Source organism: Eublepharis macularius, chromosome 11 (genome assembly GCF_028583425.1).
Source record: "Eublepharis macularius isolate TG4126 chromosome 11, MPM_Emac_v1.0, whole genome shotgun sequence".
NCBI classification, from domain to species: Eukaryota; Metazoa; Chordata; class Lepidosauria; order Squamata; family Eublepharidae; genus Eublepharis; species Eublepharis macularius.
Window position 1 is genome coordinate 11,762,702 of NC_072800.1, and position 20,129 is coordinate 11,782,830.

At 45.6% G+C, this 20,129-nt stretch overlaps 1 protein-coding gene across 4 annotated transcripts in view; it reads left to right on the forward strand.

Moving 5' to 3' along the window:
* Positions 1 to 8,118, forward strand: part of GLIPR2 (GLI pathogenesis related 2) — a 34,943-nt gene extending 26,825 nt beyond the window's left edge. For all 4 annotated transcript variants that reach the window (XM_054992168.1, XM_054992165.1, XM_054992167.1 and 1 more), the window contains 2 exons: positions 3,517 to 3,594; positions 5,954 to 8,118. In XM_054992168.1, the coding sequence (XP_054848143.1) occupies positions 3,517 to 3,594; positions 5,954 to 6,114 (239 nt within the window). In that variant the 3' untranslated portion in view covers positions 6,115 to 8,118. The remainder of the gene's footprint in view (positions 1 to 3,516; positions 3,595 to 5,953) is intronic.
* Positions 8,119 to 20,129: the final 12,011 nt, after the last annotated feature.

Consider the following 20,129-nt stretch of genomic DNA (forward strand, 5'->3'; position numbering starts at 1 on the left):
TCCTCCATGCATTTGACAAAGAGAACTGTGATTCTCGAAAGCTTATGCCACAGTAAAGTTGGTTAGTCTTAAAGGTGCTACTGGACTCTTTTCTATTTTGCTACTACAGACTAAAATGGCTAACTCCTCTGGATCTACTCCCTTAAAGAAAGGTCATCTGTACAGTAAATACTTTAACTGAAACTCTGCTATCTGATAGTATGATCAAGAACAAGGATATGGGGTTATTTCTCCCGCTGGGAGGTAGGGACAGCTGCCACTTACCTTATGCCATTCACGACGGTCCTCTTTGTGTGCGCACGCCCCGGAGCCAACTCAATGATGTCACTTCTGGTAGTGATGTCATTGTGCCAGCCGCACAAGCGCTCCCGCGCTCCACACAGGGGTGATTCTGTCTGTTTGGGGCCCAAATCGGCCCCAAATGAAACACGGGAATGCTCCTGCAGCTGCCGCGATGACGTCACATCTGGAAGTGACATTGCCACGCCTGTTGGGACCTTGGGGAGCTTGCCAACTCCCTCTGACCACCAGTGGGTCGGCGGGCAAGGTAACAAATCCCCGGGAGTTTGCCCGCCACTGGCAGGCACTTAGGAAATCTATTCAGGAATCACGATGAGGCCATTTTAAAGGTCGATGACAGCTTTCCCCCCTCTCCTCCAGCGCCTTTGCAGGTTTCCCCGGATAGTAGGAGGGAAGGGGGAGGGAGGCAGTCCATGGCAGTGACAAACGATATCTCATGTCAGAGGGAGCTCTAATTGTGCGGCCAATCACGGTGATTCTCTCATGGGTAGCCTTTTTCAAATTGTTTCTGATTATGAGCGAGCATAAAAGCAGGCCTGGTTGCAGCAGGACCCGTTGCAGTCTGTGATCTCTGAAGCGTGGCCCTGCCACTGCTCTTTGCTGTTCTCTGCCCGCCTGCCTTGGAGGATTTAGATGGAATTCTGTGCTTACCTGCCTGGATTTCTTCTCTTCAGGAAGGGGTTTGACTGAATCTTTTTTCTTTTTTAAACTACTGTAATGTTTTCAATTAAATTTTCCTGGGTTTGAGAGGTAGGTGGGCCTGGTGTGGTGGGGATGGGGAACTTTTAGAAGGAACTTTTGTTGTGGACAGCGTGGTGAGGTTGGCTGTTGGTTTTCTTTCTTCGTTCTTTTTGTTGCTCTGGTATGTGTGTGTGTGAGAGAGAGAGAGAGAGAGAGAGAGAGCTTTGCTTTTATTTATTTCTGATTTTTTTAAGCCTTTTCTTTGCTTAACTGTTGTGTTTAGTTATAAAGGCTTCTGACGGGCTCTTTGCCCCTCTGGAGGGGAGGTGCCAGGTCGCTTTTGTGCTTGCTGTGTGTGTTGCCTTTGTTGTGTTGTATTCTCTTTGGCTTTGGGTTTTTTTGTTGCACTTTAAATTTTAAAGGTTATTGCTTTGGGGGCGATGGTTGTTTGATTTTTCCCCCCTTGCCTTGTTGGTTTAGCCCGCTTTGCGGGGTTTGTTTCCTGTGTTCCTTCTTGACTTACCTTGTTATTACTTTGGAGGGTCCAGATTGTTGCTCTGTGTGTTGCTGGTTGATGTAGTGGAATTTTGAGGGGCGGGTCTGGCTGGCTAGACTTCTGCCAGGTTGGTTCTGCTGGTTTGTTGATATTGGTACTTAGTTCTGTTCTGTTGTGTTACAAGATTTGCCCTGGCTTCTGTCTGGCTTCTGTGACAGAGACTGGTTCTGTTGGGCTTGTTCCCTTCTTCGGTTCTGCTTGGATTCTTTGATTTGGCGTTGATTCTGCTGGGATTCTCTGGTTGGATTTTGTTGATGCCATTTGCTTTGGGATGCTTTTGGCCAGTGGTTGCTCTCGTGTGCTTCGCTAAGGCTTTTGTGCCCTGCAGAAAGCCTTGATTTTTTTTTCTCCCATAGGTTACAGTGGAAAGTAGCTGAGGGACTTTGTCCAGGGGCATGTAGAATTGGACCCCGTGACCCAATTGACCTGGAACTTGCGAAGTCAGTAGTGGACAGACAGGACTAGGTTCCCCACAATTTTGGTTAAGTTTTCTTGAAAATATCCCCTCCAGCCCCGCAGAAAGATTTCCCCATAGGGAATAATAGTGCCAAATGCATTTAGATCCCCCCAAACCCAAAACAAATCCAAACACTAAACTGGTATTTTTGGACCCGAATATCAGGAATACCAATATTTATTCGTTTCATGATACCCAAATCTGAAAGTATTTTTTTGTTTTTGTTTTTAGTGCACACCCCTAATCTGGACTTCTGTGCAAATGTCTTCCTAGATATATAACATTCATCACACATCTCATTCATTTTCCACCATACTTCAGAGGAGCTCAGGGCAGCAACCACAGCAATCGCTCCATTTTATCTTCACAACAACCCTTTGGGCTAGGTTTGACTAACAGATGGCCTAAAAGAGGGTGGCGCCCCCACCCACCTGCACAAGCTGTAGCTATCGGGCAGCTTCTTCTGGGTATGAGGGACCCAGCTTTGTTCCTGACCTTAGTAGTGGTGTTGACAAAATAAGTACCTCAGTCAGAATAAGAATACATCTAGCCTGAGATTATTTAAACCAGCTTTTCCCAACCTGTGGGTCGTGTGAAAGGGATCCGAGGCTTTTGCAATTTTCTTGATTTGTGCATGATCTGTTAATTTGAAGTGGGTCAGCATAGCAAGTAAACTTAGACTTGTGGGTCACTGTAACCCAATGAACCACTGATCTAAATGGAGTCAGTGTAAAGCAAGAATGTACTGTTTCCAGACTATTTTTATCCTCACCATGGACAAGAGCTGCAGCTCTGACTGGGAAGTGCTCCCTAAAAGATGATTTTTAAGGTTCCATGAAACAATGAGCAAATCCAGGAAAGCTCTGGAGGATTGGGAAGGGGGGGGGGCAGGGAAGCCGCCACCCAGCCCTGATCGTGGCCAATCCACTTCTGAATGCATCTTGCTTAGTTTTGCAAAAAGTTTTTCTTATTTTCTCTGTCCCCTCCCTCCACCCTTTCCCCCTCAAACTTTGTTATCTTATGGTGAACCAGATAAACCTATATTGCTCCCAGAAGCCTCTGTTCGAAGTGCATTTGCAGTACTCCCCCCCCTACCCCAGCTGGGATCACCGGCAGCAAAGTAGGCGTCCCTCCACCCTCTCACGGCATTACCGTCTCCCGCGCTGATGAAGCATGGCTGCCGTTCACGCCAGTGGAACAAAAAGCACTGCCATGGGGAAAACAGTGAAGGTGGAGGTGGTGGGAACCTGCTTGTGTCTATCTGCCGCTCCTTCTACCCCATCACTGATTACCTTTTTTTTAAAAAGCGCAAGTCCTTAATTTTAATTTTTTATGGCCAAAGCTTGCTTTCTGGTTTTAATTCGTATTTTGAAACTTCCCATTTTCTCTAGTGTGTTTCCATCTTGGTTTAAAAGCCTTCCTGATAACCCCCAGCTGAAAGAGAGAAACAGACTAGTCATATTTCTTGACGAGTTCACTACATGCATTGTCATCTCACACCATAATTCCATTTATCTTGCAGGAAAAGAAGTAGCGGAGAGATGGTATAGTGAAATAAAAAATTACAACTTTCAGAGTCCAGGATTTTCCTCTAATACAGGTGAGCATGGGCCTGGTGTTGCTTATTTACTGATTGTCAGTAGATGAGGGAATATATATTTTCCCGTCGTCGTCCCAAAATTAAGTATTTACATACACATACCAGGGTGGTGGGACAGAGCAACCTTTTTGACCCTGTGAGCACCTGTGGCATTCTGGCATACGGTGGTGGGAACAACCACAAAATGGCTGCCATAAGAGGCTGAGCCAACCGCAAAATGGCTGCCATAAGAGGCTGAGCCACAGCCAGTCAGATCTATAACGGCCAATCAGAAGCCCTGCTGGACAGGAGCCCCATCTGCCTCCACCCACTTTCTTAAAACACTTAGTGAGGACCAGGAAAAGTGTTGGCAGGTGCCACGGCACCCATGGGTACCATGTTAGGGAACCCTGGGATTGAGTTGAAAAAGCATTCTGTTTAAACTTTGACAGGAAATTGAGAGTGGGTGGCTTTTCTTCTGACTCACAGGGCCATGAGGAAGTGAAGAATGTAATTTGTAAATGTTCCTCTTTCTAACACTGTAACATTATGCATTGATTTATGCAAAGCTTAATTTTTCAGGAAACAGCAGATAGGTTAAGTTAATGTAGTCAGCAACATAGTGTATTTATTGTATTAGACATTGTATTGTCTGTTGTATTTTTATCCTGCTTTTCCGCCAAGGTGCTGAAGCAAGCATATGTGGTTCTTTCCCCCCTCATTTTATCACACAACAACCTTGTGAGGTTGATTAGGCTGAGAAAGAGTGACTAATGCAAGTCATCTTATACGCTTCATGCCTAAGTGAGAGTTTGAATCCAGGTGTCTGCTGTCCAACCCTCTAACCACTACACCATATTAACCTGTTACAGTTTGATAACACCGTCTGTTGTAACCCACGTGCCAGTGTGGCTTAGCGGGAAAGAAAATCCCATGGAATTTTCATCAGTTCAGATCAGAGATTATTGTGTATCACCATAGGCTGCCACAAAATTACAAAACCTCCGTTAGATAAGATAAAAATTAGGTAAAATACATCTATATACAATACTGGTTTACCAGAACATGGGCCATTTCCATGCTACTTACCTTCATCTGGAACGCTGCGGAACGTTGTGAAAAAGATGCGGAAGATAGTGTCTTCTCGTGCGAGTTGTGCGCGGTATCGCACAAAACTTGCGCAAGAAGACGCTATCTTCTGCGTTTTTTTTGCGACGTTCCACAGCGTTCCGGATGAAGGTAAGTAGTGTGGAAACGGCCATGGAGAAAATTTCGTTAAAACAGACATTGATTAAAACCATCAGTCAGTAAGTTAACTGCATGTTTAGGTAACACCCTCTTTTTTTGCTGCATTAGATCTTCTCTTCATAGCAGCAAAGGCAAAAAGTGAAACTCTATATGAAACGTACACGTCAACATCAGAAAGCAAAAATGAGAATTTCTGAGGATAAGCTTAAAACAGATTAAAATCCCACCAGAAACTTGGATCTGGGGTCAAAATATAAAGGGCAAAAAAGGATAAAATGAGGTAAATTCTCTAGTGTATGAGATCCACATTGTTTTGCATCACTTCGCAATACTTGAAGTCTGTTCTCGTGTTCGGCGGTGGGACATCAAACACTGAATAATCCAGTACCGTGCATCATGCAAGCGTGACGCAGGCCTTGCTTCCTACTGGGGTTGTAATGACAAACACAAAGATTTAACACACTTGTTAAATGTGCTGCAAGTGGGCAAGAATCCACCCTGAAGCATGGTCCTTTGGCATGGCATGGCCAGGTATGTTTCCTGCTGGCCTGGGGTGTCTTCTCCCTCCTGACGTGAAAAGCAAATGTATTGCTCAGCCTGCTGTCACACACCAAGTGTGGAACCAATCCTACAATGGAAAGCCTGTTGGAGGGTATTTGTGGGTTTTAATAATCTACATCTGTTATACAATTATCCTGTTCTGTTGTCATTTGTGCTGTATCCTGGTGGAGCCCTCAAGTCATAGCTGACTTATGACGACCCCTGGCGGGGTTTCCATGGCAAGAGAGTAACAGAGGTGGTTTGCCATTGCCTGGAGGCCTCCCATCCAATTACTAACCAAGGCCAACCCTGCTTAGCTTCTAAGATCTGACGAGCTCAGGGTCACCTGGGCTATCCAGCGCAGGATGTGCTGCAGCCTGTTCCTATGTGTTTTGTTATGGCCTTCGGTTAAAAGAAAGTTAATAGCTCATGCCTCAAAACTTTTAAATAATCCAGAAAGTAACTTTAAAAAAAACCCCTACAGACCAGAAACAAAAGTACAGTTTCATCCCAAGATTGCTTTGCTTGAGTTCTCTGCTGCAGAAAAACCTCGTCCCAAATTAATATGGTTTGTTTTGGGTTTTTCTTGAAGGACACTTCACAGCAATGGTTTGGAAGAACACAAAAAAGATGGGCGTTGGAAAGGCAGCAACAAGCGACGGCTCCACGTTCGTGGTGGCCAGATATGAGCCAGCTGGCAATATCGTGAATCCTGGTCACTACGAGCAAAACGTTCTTCTACCAAAGAAATAACTTCTTCCGGAGCAGGGGAGTTGGGGTGGGGAGGGGAGAAAGGGCGATTGAAGCAGCCAATGAAAAGCAAAGCTGTGGATTGGACAAGAGTGCACAGGTTCTCCATGTGGAGCTGCAAAATCAGCGAAATAACCCCCCTCACACGTGGTTTTCATGCGAAAAAGCTGCACGGGGGAAGGCAGGCGCCTTTCTTCCCCCTGCAGTGCTGTTCTAAACCCCTTTTAGCCCTCCTTTTTGAAAAAAGAAGCCGTTCCCCACAGCTGCCTTGTAACTGCGCAGAGCACCTTAAAACGAGCGCCTGCCTGTGCAGAAATGTATCATCTAGAGCAGCTGGAGACAGTCCTGAGGGGAACCAGTGCTCAAGCGCACAGGAGGCACAGCAAGCCCAAAACATGAAATATGCAAAAATATGTTTCTGTTGTTTGCAGCCCTTTGAATTTGTGTATGGTCCCCTTAAGACATCGGTACGCTTTCATTAAAATGTGACGGCTTTAAGATTAGTCTTTAATATGTTCAGATTTTTCAGCGTGTACCCCTAGGAAGTAAACTGTCTGGCCTTTGGCTATGAAGTCAAAACAGTTCCGTTGCTTGTAAATCATATTTATCTCCACAGTGTTTACTTCGTTGTGTCACTTTCAAGTATTGCTTTACGCCTGTTGTATAGTCATTTCCAAATCCTTTCCTGCGCACCAACCCTGTGGTGTTGTATGATAACACATGGTGCTCTTGTAAATTACGATAGAGAAGTTTTGGAACACTCCAGTTGAAAATGGTATTCTGCAGCCTGCTCTACAGAAAGAATCAGGTACAAAGTTGGCACAAAAAGTTTTCCATTTAATTGGGATTTTAAAAACAGTCCTGACATGGGTTGGGTAGTTAAAATCTGTCTGCAATTCTGCACTGAGCTAGACATTCACGAGTATCCGGTATGCAAAATCCTGTGTTCGGAGCTCTGTGTGCATGGTGCTCTTCTGTAGGAATTCAGAAAAATACAAAATGAGGTACTAGGTGAAGAATTCGATTTCGATAGAATCTCTGCTTTCAGTATTTTTTTAAAAAACAAGTTAGTTTCTAGTTCTTATATTGGTAGAACTAGTAGGAAATTTAGGTAGGGCTGGTAGAAAATTTAGTCTGGATCCAGTTCCCCATGTAGAAGCCACCAGAACTGCACAACATGTGCTGTGATTCTAAAGGAGCACAGAAAACAACAAGATAAAAAACAAAGACTGTGGATGCAGTCTTTGTTTTTTATCTTTCAGCAAGATATATTTGAAAATGCGTGATTAATCTTTGCTGAAAGCTCAGAAGCCGAAGGTAAATAAGATGTCCAGCAGTCTGGAGGTAGGGATGGATGTTTTAGTGTTTGGACTATACCAAAAAATATGCAATATACCAAAATTTCAAAATAAATTACGCACAACAAAAGATCATGACAATTGCTCAGTTGGCCCCATTTATATAGGCCACAAAACTCTGCTTGTCTTGGTATGGAATTTTCTTTTCAGTGTGGAGTCCAAATGGCCCTGGGCATAAATCTCACCTTTATATATGAAACCACTGCTATTCTGTCCACAGTTATTTATGCTTAAGTTATCCATCTTTACTGGGATTCATCATCCAAATCTAAGGACAGGATTGCAACCCAGTGTATGGATTGTACCAGTGATGGAGAAAATGGAGACAAGCATTTAATTGTGGGCAAAACTTTTTATCCCTTCTATGTGAAACTGGAAGTAGTCATTTTCACCCTGCTACAAAACCAGTGCGTTCTAGTAGCCTTAACCATGTTCAATAGGATCCAGTTTCCTGAACATACAGCTTGCATTTTATAAAACTGAAAAATGCAGCCCAAAACAATACAAATGAGTTTAGCTTACATAGCTGGCATAATATTAATGTGTTCTAGTTTGATGGATGCTGTATGTTAGGTCCTATTAAACGTAACCAAGAATTCATCATGGCATAATTAACATTAGAAAAATAAAGTATTTTTCATATGAAATATTTATGGCTGTTTTTAAACAAATCCTCACCACTTGAGCTATAATTTAGAAGTGTCGCCGATTCCCTGAGCACTAATTTGACAAGAGATGAGAAGAGTGTTGAGACTACATCAGCAAGCGAGAACATATTTGTCAATCGTTTGGTAGGTCGCATATGTCTTGCAATTTTGTATTTACATTAGCGAGTGGCAAATTATCAAGGCCCTTCAAGGATAACAAGAAGTGGGAGGAGTTTTGTCATAGTGGACAAAAGGGCTTGGGGGTCACGGAAAAGAAGGAAGTTGGCAGGTTTCCACTGAGAAAAAGCAGGGCTGGCACCAAGGGCTGGGCAGCTGCTATGGCCTGAGAGCCTCTGGAGGGGCCACTGAAGACCCCTCGCTTGTTAGGGCTCAGGTGCCCCTGCCGCCACGGGCCCTCTTGTACTATATGACGGTGGCTGAAGTGGGCCTCTCCAGACTTCCAAGCAGTGGTGGCAGCTGAGATGAGGAACAGCAGCCAGCCCCACCCCCCCTGCCTGCTTTCTTTCTCTGAGTGAATGAGAAAGAACAATGGCCCTCAGCAGCAACCACGGCCGCTTGCTTCCTGCCCGGATATGGGACAACGAGGCTGGAGGAAGACAAGGAGATGAGGGCCACCATGATGTTGCCTCTTTGCTTGGCCCTGAGAGGAGAGAGGAGGAGCTGAAAGGTTTACTTAGGGTCATGGTCCAAAATACGTCTTTATGGAAGCACGTCTCAAGAATGCAATTGTCCAGCTTTGGCAAAGGGTGAGATGAGCTGATCGTCGAGCTTTGGAGCCAATGAGTCCGAATGCCGTGGTTCAGATGAGCAAAGTGTTTTCTTTTGAGGGGATGGGGGTTTTGAGGATCATGTGGAGATGATCTTTTTGTTTGGGATCTCAAGATAGTTTTGATTTGGTATTTTCAGACACTGTGGGGCTAGAACCAGCATCTCTGCCGCTGAGGCACAGATTTCCTACTCCTTGCTCCTGTCACGAAAGGGAACTGCAGGTGACTCAAGCCTTGGGTGCTAACCACAGATCAGAATTCTCCCTAGGAATAAAGTCATCTTGTTGCTATTGCCTGCCATATACTTGCAAGGGCTGCCGAGTTTGGGCAATTCTACACATCCGGACTGATAACCCCTGGATACTTATTCATCTATGTACTTCATTTATCCCTAGCATTTCTCCTCATTGGGGACCCAAAGCAGCTGACCTCATTCTCCACTCTTCCATTTGGGATGGGACTCAATCCAGTAGTTAGGTGTTGCTGTCTGACAAAGATCCTGGACAGCTCCAGGGTAGACCACCTGGTCCTAAGCAGGGCTTTTTTTCAGCTGGAACGCAGTGGAACAGAGTTCCGGAACCTCTTGAAAATGGTCACATGGCTGGTGGCCCCGCCCCCTGATCTCCAGACAGAGGAGAGTTTAGATGGCCCTCCATGCCGCTCCAGCAGCATGGAGGGCCATCTAAACTCTCCTCTGTCTGGAGATCAGGGGGCGGGGCCACCAGCCATGTCACCATTTTTGCCGAGGGCGATTTAAACTTTTAAAAACTCCCCCCTTGTTCCAGCGGACCCAAAGTGACATCATTGGTCCTGGGAATGTGCACGTACTTTGCGCGTGCACATGTGGTACCAGGGGGACCATCTCCCACCAAGAGTTGCCCCCTCTGCTGGCAACCCACTGAGTTCCACCGCTTCTTTTGCCAGAAAAAAAGCCCTGGTCCTAAGTATATCTCCTGTTACAGGTGCCGCTATTTCCTTGCTAGGGGAGGGGGAGGGAATACTCCCAGTAATTATTTACTTTATATCTGTAAGTACAGACGGAAAAGTGAAACTAAGCATAACAATAAACTGAGGGTTGCTGCTCAAAACAGGATACCTGTATCTTGTTCCTGGAGTACCAGAAGCAGCCAAGAATATGGAGTGTGGGCAGGGAAAGGTGACGATGTCAGAAGGGTGCGCGATTACGCATCACAGGGAAAGGAGGGAGTACTCGACACTGGATTTTCACGTTCCTTATAATGTCCCAGCCAAAGGCTGTTCAAAGAGGTGGAGGAAGTGCTGTAGACTTTTCAAGACCCAACAAAGAAAGTAATTTTTCCTGCCTTCTGATATTTACCATTCTTTTCCAAGCACTTCATACAGTATTTTGGAAAACTAGTTCCAAGAAGTGTGAACAACATTGCTGTAACAGATGTGTTTATGTTTTGGTGTGACAATCTTCCCGCCACCCCCTTCCATTACATTAATACAGTTATTACCCTGCACATGTTTAATCACAGCTTGTACCAAATTAGAAGCGAGGAGGAAGAAAGCTGCCTTACTCTGCACAGCCCTCTGTGAGGGACCAAAAATGGGTGTCGGATTATAACCCTGTCCCTCCTCCCTCAAGTGTCTTGTTGGTCATGGAGTGTGAGAGTGTGTGGAGGGGTCCAGCTCTCAATATATCCATGGACACTGGACCTACCTAAGATCCAGTGTCCATGGATATATTGCTTAGACTATGGCCGTTTTCACACTATTAACCTGCTTCCATAACGTTGCGAAATGTCGCACAAAAACCGAAGAAGATAGCGTCTTCTTGCGAGAGTTTTGCGCGACATTGCGCAAAACTCTCACGAGAAGACGCGATCTTCCGCATTTTTTGTGCGACGTTTCGCAACGTTACGGAAGCAGGTTAGTAGTGTGGAAACAGCCTATGTTCCATTTTTGGATCTGAGCTTACAACAAGAATAATACTTCATGAAAGGTATTGTCAACTATTTACTGCCTTTACTACATAAAAATGGCACTGTATCCCTTAAGCAAAATATGCAAGTGTGTGACTATCCACATGTTGTCAGTTTTATTATTTTTTTTTTTTGCAACAGTAAGTTTGGGACAAAAACTTTTGAATTGTATAATCCTTCCTTACAATTCAGTGAAGTCCAAGTGCAGAAGTGGGCTATGCGCATAAGTGGAGTGGCTTCATGATGCTGGGATCCCGGCCTCACTGCCACCTGTTATGAGGGGGCAGTTGAGCCCTGTGTGAGGCAGGTGTGAGCCTGGCCCGAGCCTCATGCAGGGTGTTTGCTGCCAGTATGGAGAGCAGGTAAAGCACTGACAAGTGGTGTGAGGTGCTACGCAGGCAGTGCGCTTACCACCAGAGCAGTGAGAAAGCAGGTGGGGCATTTGCTGCCAGCACAGACATCTAGCTGCTCAACCCTATGGGAGCCTGCTTGACTCTGTCCTCCTCCATCAGCAGCTCAGGGATGTACGCAGAGGCAGAATCCATTTCAGGGAGGTTTTTGCCTCCCAATCTACTCTTGATTGGGGTGCAAAATAGTAAAGAGTCCAGTTGCACCTTTAAGACTAACTAACTTTATTGTAGCATAAGCTTTCGAGAACCACAGTTCTCTTCATCAGATGTATCTGACAAAGAGAGCTGTTGTTCTTGAAAGCTTATCCTACTATATAAAAGGCTAAGCGTATTCAAGACAACTCACTTCTTACCCTGGTGCACCACCAGAGGGTGCTGCTGTGGAGGGAAGCTCAGATGAGGCAGCCAGACCTCCAGAGAGTGCGCCCGCCACAGCGGGAAGCTCTGGCCAAAATCAGGTGGGGAGGAGGCGGCAATGCCCGCACCCTGTCGTCACCCAGCTGGGATCAGGCACAGAGCAAGTGACAAAGCCCACCCCCTGCCTTCACCCAGCTGGTATCAGGAAAGGAGCAGGTGGCAATGCCCAACCCCCTTCACCTGGCCAGGATCGGCTGTGGAGCAGGAGGCAATGCCCGTCCCTTCTTCACCCAGCTGGGATCAGGAACAGAGCATGTGGCAATGCCCCCCCCCTGCCCACTTCACCAGGCCACAATCAGGCGCAGAGCAGGCAGCAAGGCCTGCCCGTTCACCCAGCTGGGATCAGGAGTGGAGCAGATGGCAATGCCCACCCCCCTTCACCCAACTGCGATCAGAGAAGGGACAATACCTGCCCCCCGCCTTCACCCAACTGGGATGGGGAGCAAAGCACATGGTAATGCCCCCTCCCTTCACTCAGCTGGGATCAGGTGCAGAAGAGGTGGCCATGCCCGTCCCCCCTGCCTTCATCTGGCCGGGATCAGTGATGGAGGAGGAGGGAATGCCCACCTGTCCGCCTTCCCCTTTCTAGAGCCCGTTGTATTTTTTCCCACAATGGGCTTTGTTGCTAGTGCTACAATAAAGTTGGTTAGTCTTAAAGGTGCTACTGGACTCTTTACTATTTTGCAACTACAGACTAACACAGCTAACTCCTCTTGATTGGGGTGGGCAGCTTCAGGGCAAGGCAGGCAGCTACATGGTGGTCAAAGGGCCCAATTAGAGCTGATTAGCGCTACTGTCCTAAAGATACTGCTACCCACCTTGGCTCCACAGAGACCATAGTGGCACTATTGGGGCAGCTGGGGGGTCAGGGGCTCTCCATGCCCCCCCCTTCCAATGATTCTAGTTCCATATGAGCTGGAAGTTGAAATAGACTTGGCGTATTTATTTATTTATTTATTTATTTATTCATTTATTTATTTATTTATGCATTCATTCAGAATATTTAGACACTGCCTTTCCACCCCAAAATAGGGTCCCCAAAGCAGCAAACAGATAATTAAAACACTAAAATAATATTTGAAATACATATATGAATGCAGTAGAAACATAAATAACTAGCAACGAAGCCCATTGTGGGGAAAAAAATACAACAGGCTCTAGAAAGGGGAGGGCAGGCAGGCAGGCATTCGCTCCTCCTCCGTCACTGATTCCAGCTGGTGGAGGAGGGGGGTGGGCACTGTCATCTGCTCAACGCCTGATCTGCCTGATCTCGGCCATGTGAAGGGGTGGTGGGCTTTGCTACCTGCTCCAGGCGTGATACATGCCGGGTAAAGGGGGGGCATTGCTTCCTGTTCTGCATCTGCATCTGCCTATGGCTGGGTGAAGGGGGGCAGGCATTGCCGCCTGCTCTGAGCCTGAAGGAGTGGGTGGGCATTGCCACCTTCTCCCTGCTGGGTGAAGGGAGGAAGAGGCATTGCCTCCTGCTCCATGCCTGATCCTGACAGGTGAAGGTGGGTGGCAGGCTTTACTACCTGCTCTGCTCCTGATTGCAGCTGGGTGAAGGAGGTGCAGGCATTGCTGCATACTTGGCTCTTGACTTTGGCAGGGTGAAGACAGGGTGGGCATTGCTGCCTGCTCAGTGGCTTATTCTAGTAGGTTGAAGAGGGCGGGCATTGCCACCTGCTCTCCTCCTTATCCCAGCTGGGTGAAGGGAAGAAGGGCATTGCCTCTTGCTTTGTGCCTGATCCCAGCCAGGTGAAGGCATGAGGTTGGCATTGCCACCTGCTCCGCCACTAATACCAGTTAGGTTAAGGCAGGGGAGGGCATTGTCAACTGCTCCACTCCTCATACCAGCTGGGTTAAGGCACTGGGTGGGCAAAGCCACCTGCTCTGCTTCTGATCCCAGCTGGGTGAAGGGGGGTGGACATTGCCAAGTGCTCTGCTTCTAAAACCAGCTGAGTTAAGGTCAGGGGTGTCATTGCCACCTGCTCTGCTCCTAATAACAGCTGTGTTAAGGTGGGAAGGGAAATTCCACCTGCTCCGCTCCTAATACCAGCTGGGTTAAAGCAGGGGGAGGGCATTGCCACCTGCACCGCTCTTTATACTAGCTGGGTTAATGTGGGGGGTGGGCATTGCCACCTTCTCCGCTACTAATACCAGCTGGGCTAAGGCAAGGGGTGGGCATTGCCACGTGCTCCGCTCCTAATGAACAGAAACAGAAAAGTCTTCATCTGCTGGCAGAAGCCAATGATGGAGGGTAAATCTCAGTAGCATCACATGCCCTGCTATGTCACTTCTGGTAAAAACCCAGAAGTGACGTAGGGTAGGCTCTAGGAATCATCAGAAACTCTATGTGCATACTGAGTCAGACTGCAGGAGAATGGGTAGTGTATATAAGCACCTCTAACCAATGGCTGATGCCGTTTGGTTTGGGTTTTAGGGGAAGTTGACTATTAGACTCACGATGGATATATTTCATAACCCAATTGTTTTATGTAAGGATGCCACACAGACACCTGGATTGCCAGAACATACTTGCTCAAGCAAACCAACTTCAATAACGGTTTTCAAGTGGTTCAGTGCAGAACCTCCAGAGCAGTTCAACTCCCCCCAGAACACATAACAAATGCCTAGAAACAATATAGAACAAACCCAAACACACATATGTGCAACAGTGCCACCCACTGGTAGGGGGTGTCTATATCACCATTATAATAGCCTAGGTGCTCTCCAATAAGATGACTTGTAGCATTTTTATTTTCTATGTGTATGTGAACTCATACATGTGTGTTTTTAAGAGAAGAGGAAAACATTCCAATCTGGACCACACATTACGCAGTCTGAAGTGGTACAGTCCAGAAACAGCTGTATCTTTAGATGAGCGGTTTGCAAAGATTAATTCTCAGCATCAATTCCAATTATCAGATTCATCACAGGATGAAGCAACCCCATGCTTTTTCTCACTCATAGAAAAAGCAAGTACTAGTCAGACACTATTGCAATGGTTATTGGGACCTTCAGTCTACAACTGGCTTTCCGTTTCCCAAGGCAAAGCACATTTCACCTTAGAAAGGCCAAGGATTAGAATTATAGCAGTCTGTGCTTGTAGAGAATGGCACTGTCAAATTTTGTCACAAATTCGGGCAATGTGTCACTTCAATGGATGCCCCCACTTGGCAACTCAACTTGCTCTTCTGACATCAATGTATTCTCAGTACCATGCCTGATTGAACGTATTGCCTAGAACTGACCTGTTGAAATTTAGACCAGTATGAATGAGAGTGAGCACAATGTCCACACAAGAGCATGGCGCATGCAAGTCTGCTGTGAGACATGTGGACACACATCTTCATCAACCTTCCTATCACAAGCCTGTTTCTCTGAGTCTCTCTACACGAGACATCTGACACATGAAGAACACATATTGGGAGATGCAATGGTAGTCAGGAGGGGTAGTTTAAAAAGCCAGAGCCAGTGGCAGAGCAAAAGGCTTTGCTATACACTGGAGCTGTGTGGAGGGGGTGTGAAAAGCCAGAAGAGAAACTTCACCCCATTATAACCTCTCCAGGTCCAAGCCCAGCTCTGGAAGGCAGCTCCAGCCCATTTCCATTCCTTGCTGTCCTCTGGCTGTGATCCCACACAGTTTTAGACTGGAGAGGTGAAATTGACAGAGCCTTCAGGGAGGCGAAGATGAAATTAACAAACCCTCTGATGAGTGATCTCTGCCAGCTCTGTCTTTTTAAACTACTCTTCCCGGCTAACATTGCATCTCCCTGCACTTGACAAACATGCACCAAGGTGTCTGGTGTAGAGAGACTCTCTCTCTGGCTCCACATTCCTTTAGATTTGATATCCTCATACAGCTTTGGCAATGTCAGTCATGCACTTCTAAGTTTATTTCCCTTGAGAAAGGTAGGGTTAAAGGAAGGGAATCCTATTTTGATGCTTAAAATGCAGGTCTCTCTCTTGCTAAAGCTAATTAACTACTCTCCAGTAGATGCCGCTGTTGCTCTTCTGCTGGAATGAGCGATGTGATAGACAGCTGCTTGAACATTTTGGCATAGAATTTAATGCTCTTTTGGCAGAAAGTACAACACAGAGGACTTAACGTAATTTTATATAATGGCGAAACATTTTTACTTTAAAGAAGAAGTGGTTTGAAACTCCTTTTCTCTTCATCCTACCAGTGATAACATTTGTGGAGAGTCCAAGGGGGGAAAAGGCGGTTGGGGACAGTGGGGGGAGATTCTATGTGATTTCATAAAGGTGAGCTTATTTAGTAACAGTACTTTAGTATCAAGCTAGTATCTAGCCACACAATTGATTACATAGCCAGCTATTAGTGAGTATTAAGGTTGGGGTCAGATTAGTTTATGGACGCACTGAACCAACATGGCATTACTTGCCTCTGGGGAACACCCTCGGTTCTGCTAGGGATTAGAAACCCAACCTGCTTCTTACCTAATTCTTGTTTAACTTGTTAACAGGAAAATTGGGAATGACCAGGGCTTTTTTTCAGCAGGAACGTGGTGGAACGGAGTTCTGGAACCTCTTGAAAATGGTCACATGGCTGGTGGTCCTGCCCCCTGATCTCCAGACAGAGGGGAGTTTAGATTGCCCTCTGCGCCGCTCAGCAGCGCAGAGGGCAATTTAAACTCCCCTGTCTGGAGATCAGGGGGCAGGGCCACCAACTATGTGACCGTTTTCTCCGAGGGCAACCCACTGAGTTCCACCACCTCTTTTCTCAGAAAAAAAGCCCTGGGAGTGACCATTCATGAGATACTGGTCAAAATCCCACAGACACATTGAAGGATAAGCAGAGAAAGTGTTCCACAATTCTATGAACTCATAAAAACACATACATGCTTACCTTTCTATTGGAAAACTATTACACGCTTTGACATGCCCAACCAATGAGGGTATTTCCTTCGCCCTGGAGACCGGAATTCATCTTACTTGCTGCCACACTGATCCTTCAAAGTATTATGAAGCCTGAAAAGAAGAACCAACATGTTCTTTCACTTGGTGTCTTGGCTCGGAGTTGGGGCAGGAATTGGGGGGGGGGAGCAGCAGAGCAGCAGCCACCCCCCCCCCAGGGCAGGATTCTAACTCTGGTCTAGTCCTCGTTGCTGCCTTCTCAAATATTAACCTGTCACATTTGGTTAGAACTTGGTTTGTTTGCCTTTAATTTTACAGATTTAAGCCACAAGTCTCTCCTTCACAAAATAGGGTTGATTTTCACAAGATAAAGCTCAGGGGGCAGAATCCTCCCCCCAGACCAAACCTGTGATCGCCATGTCACACTCATAAGTTACTTGCATGTTCTCCTCTGTTCCTCGCACAAACTGCTTCACCTCCAGTTGGCACTGTGGCAGCCTGCAGAGGAGCTTTAGCCTCCCCCCCCTGCTGATACCTCCCCCCCAAAAAACTAGTCTAGGGAAGGAGTCACCCGGGTTGCTGTGGAGTAATTTCTGCAACTGGCCAACTAGTCTCCCTGCCCCCGACATCGCACAAAACTCTCGCAAGAAGACGCTATCTTCCGCGTTTTTTGCACGACGTTTCACAATGTTACGGAAGCAGGTTCGTAGTGTGAAAACGGCCCAGGTGGAAGGCTAAAGCTCTTGCTGCAGGCTGCTGTGGTCCCGACCCAAGCTGAAAGAGAGTGCACATAGAACAGAGGAAAACACACAAGTAACATAGGACTGTGGCAAACAGTTCACAGCTTGGGTCAAAGAGTCCCCACCTTGTGAACACCGTCCTGTTCACCCTAATTTTCTCCACACTGCGGCTCGTCGGGCACGGCAATTGTGATCGTTATTTCTCATGCACAGTTGCTAGGGCAATTGTCCCTCGGTGTTGCTGTAACTGGGTGATTTGGTGGGGAAGTTCTGCAGTTGCTAAGGATACTGTGGACTAGTTGTCAGTGACTTGTCACTGTTTCTGCAATTAAATATATTTACTGAATTTGCGTAATGAGGATACTGGAGATGTCTACACTTCCATAAAAACATTTTTTTTCTCTAGGAAGTTCTAGGAACTGTGCTTCTTAGAAAGCTCTTAGCAATGAATTTTGCAGAACGCCTTAAATGGAATGGCTACTGATGGTGTTGGAACATATTGAAAAATTTTTTGAAGCTCTTGATTATCTTTGTACTTGATTATTACTACATTAATAACTGCCAGGATGAAGATTTGAAATGGGTGAATTTGCTGGCTTCCCGTCGCAGTTATTACTCTTTACATAGAATTTTACTCGTTGGATCATCCTATGAAGAATTTTGAACTTTGATATATATTGCACCATTCAGAAAGATAGTATTTGAATTATAAAATTGGTTACTTTGTTTAGACATTTTTTTGTCATCTATAGGCACAAGCACTTTATATTTATATAAGAAAATTATTATATACTTAGCACTTGGCACTTTGTTTGCCTGTTGCAAAAGTGTTTTTGATGCGTTGCTTTCACACATGTAACCATAACGGACTATATGCTTTTAAACATTACATGTAAAGAGACTTTTTGTAAATTGTATAAAATTATTTATTGCGGCATAAAGTATTCTATATAGTAAGCATATCACGGCAACAGTTGTTTTTTTGTATTTTGGTTTATTTACCGTGTTACTCTCCTTTTTTACATTGCACCCTCTCCAAACTACAGTTCCCAGAAATCTTTGCAAGATACCAATAGAGTTTGTAGAGAAGATTCCCCACTGACTAACTGGCCTGGACTGCAGCAATAGCTATGTTGGCGAGGCTACATGAAACAATTGTCCATGTCCCAAATGCTTTTGATGAACACTATTGCAAATAATATCTCCCCACCCAAGCCTTAAAACAGATAATGATCTCTTCCAACAGCCTTAGTGATTTTCCAACTGTCCTTTGAGGCTATTAATCAACATCACCCAAGATGTCAGGGCAACATTTACCAGTAATTAACCTACAGTTATGGACACACTGTTTCCCTCCTGAATTAGCCTCTTCTAATCTGCTTACCCAATTAGTATAAACAGACACCAGCACAACAAAAATGAAAGGTTTAAAATGAAAGTTCTCGGACCTGGATGGCTTAACTTAATAACCTGAAAGGAGGGTACTAATTAAGAGAGAAATGTTTCATATCTAACCCTTCCCCAGACCATTAGCAGTTTAACAGGACAGCGCCTCCTCTCTCAGAATGCATTCAGGTTGAGGAAAAGAGAGGTAAGTCTTATGAAATAAAGAGACAGCTCCACAAAAGTTTCAAACTCAATATAGGGGAAAATAGGAAATATAATTTCTAAATTAGTTATCTCTGTTAAAGAACAAGATCCTGGTTCTTAAAGACCAACGAGATTTCCAAGGTATGAGCTTTCAAGAGTTAAGACTAAGATTTGAGGAAATATGTTTTAGAGGGAAAGGAGAGAGAGTCACTTAGTGTTAATTAAGAGCAGGGCTCATTTCAAGGGGGAACACACAGGAACGCAGTTCCGGCAGTTCCCCAAAGAGGTCACATGTCAGGCGGCCCCGCCCATCTGACTCTCGGCCATTTTGGGCCCATTTCAGCCTGGATTGGGGCCGAAACGTCCCGAATCGGGCCTCTGACAGGTGGTGGATCACTCTCCCAGTCAGCAGCAGCCCGATCCTGACCCTTTGGGGCCCCTTTTCAGCCATTTTCAGCCCCCTTTTGCCATTTTGGGCCCAATTTCAGCCCTGAATGGCCAGGATTGGGTCAAAAACAGCCAGGATAGGTGATGTCAGGGGGTGGGGCATATGCAAATCAGTTATGCTAGTGACACACTTCCGGTGATGGCAAGGGGCATGGCATATGCTAATGGTTATGCTAATGAGTTCCTCCAGCTCTTTTTCTACGAAATGACCCCTGATTAAGAGTCAAGTTATACTATACTATTGAATATGTGTATATCTTTTCACAGAGAAAACTGATATTTATTTATTTATTTTTGAAAGTTTTTTTATTATTTTTTAATATCTAACATAAAAAAACTACAAAAGACTGCAAAAGTATAAAGGGGAAGGGGAAAAAAAGGGAAGGGAGGACTGGGAAAAGGGAAAATCAACATACAAACAACAAACACTACACTACATGTCTTGTATTCCCTTCATGCTGCAATTTTTCTTAAAAGTTAACTTTCTAATATGCTATCAGATTGGTAGGTCTTATACAATACAGACTATATTCAGGATCAGGTCTTCTTCCCCCCCACCCTTGTGTCTCGGTCTCAGTTCTCTCTGTGCAGCTGCAACAGCTGCGCTCGTTCTCTCCTCCCCCCCACTTTCCCCTTCAGACTTTGGGCTTTCTTCTTGCTGAAACTCCTGATGGTTGAACAAAAAGTCCGTCAGCTGTACTTCCGATGTAATCTTGTAGGTTTGATCCTTATATCTGAACCAGATGCCTTCCGGAAACAACCATTTGTATTTTACATCACATTTCCTCAGGAAAGCC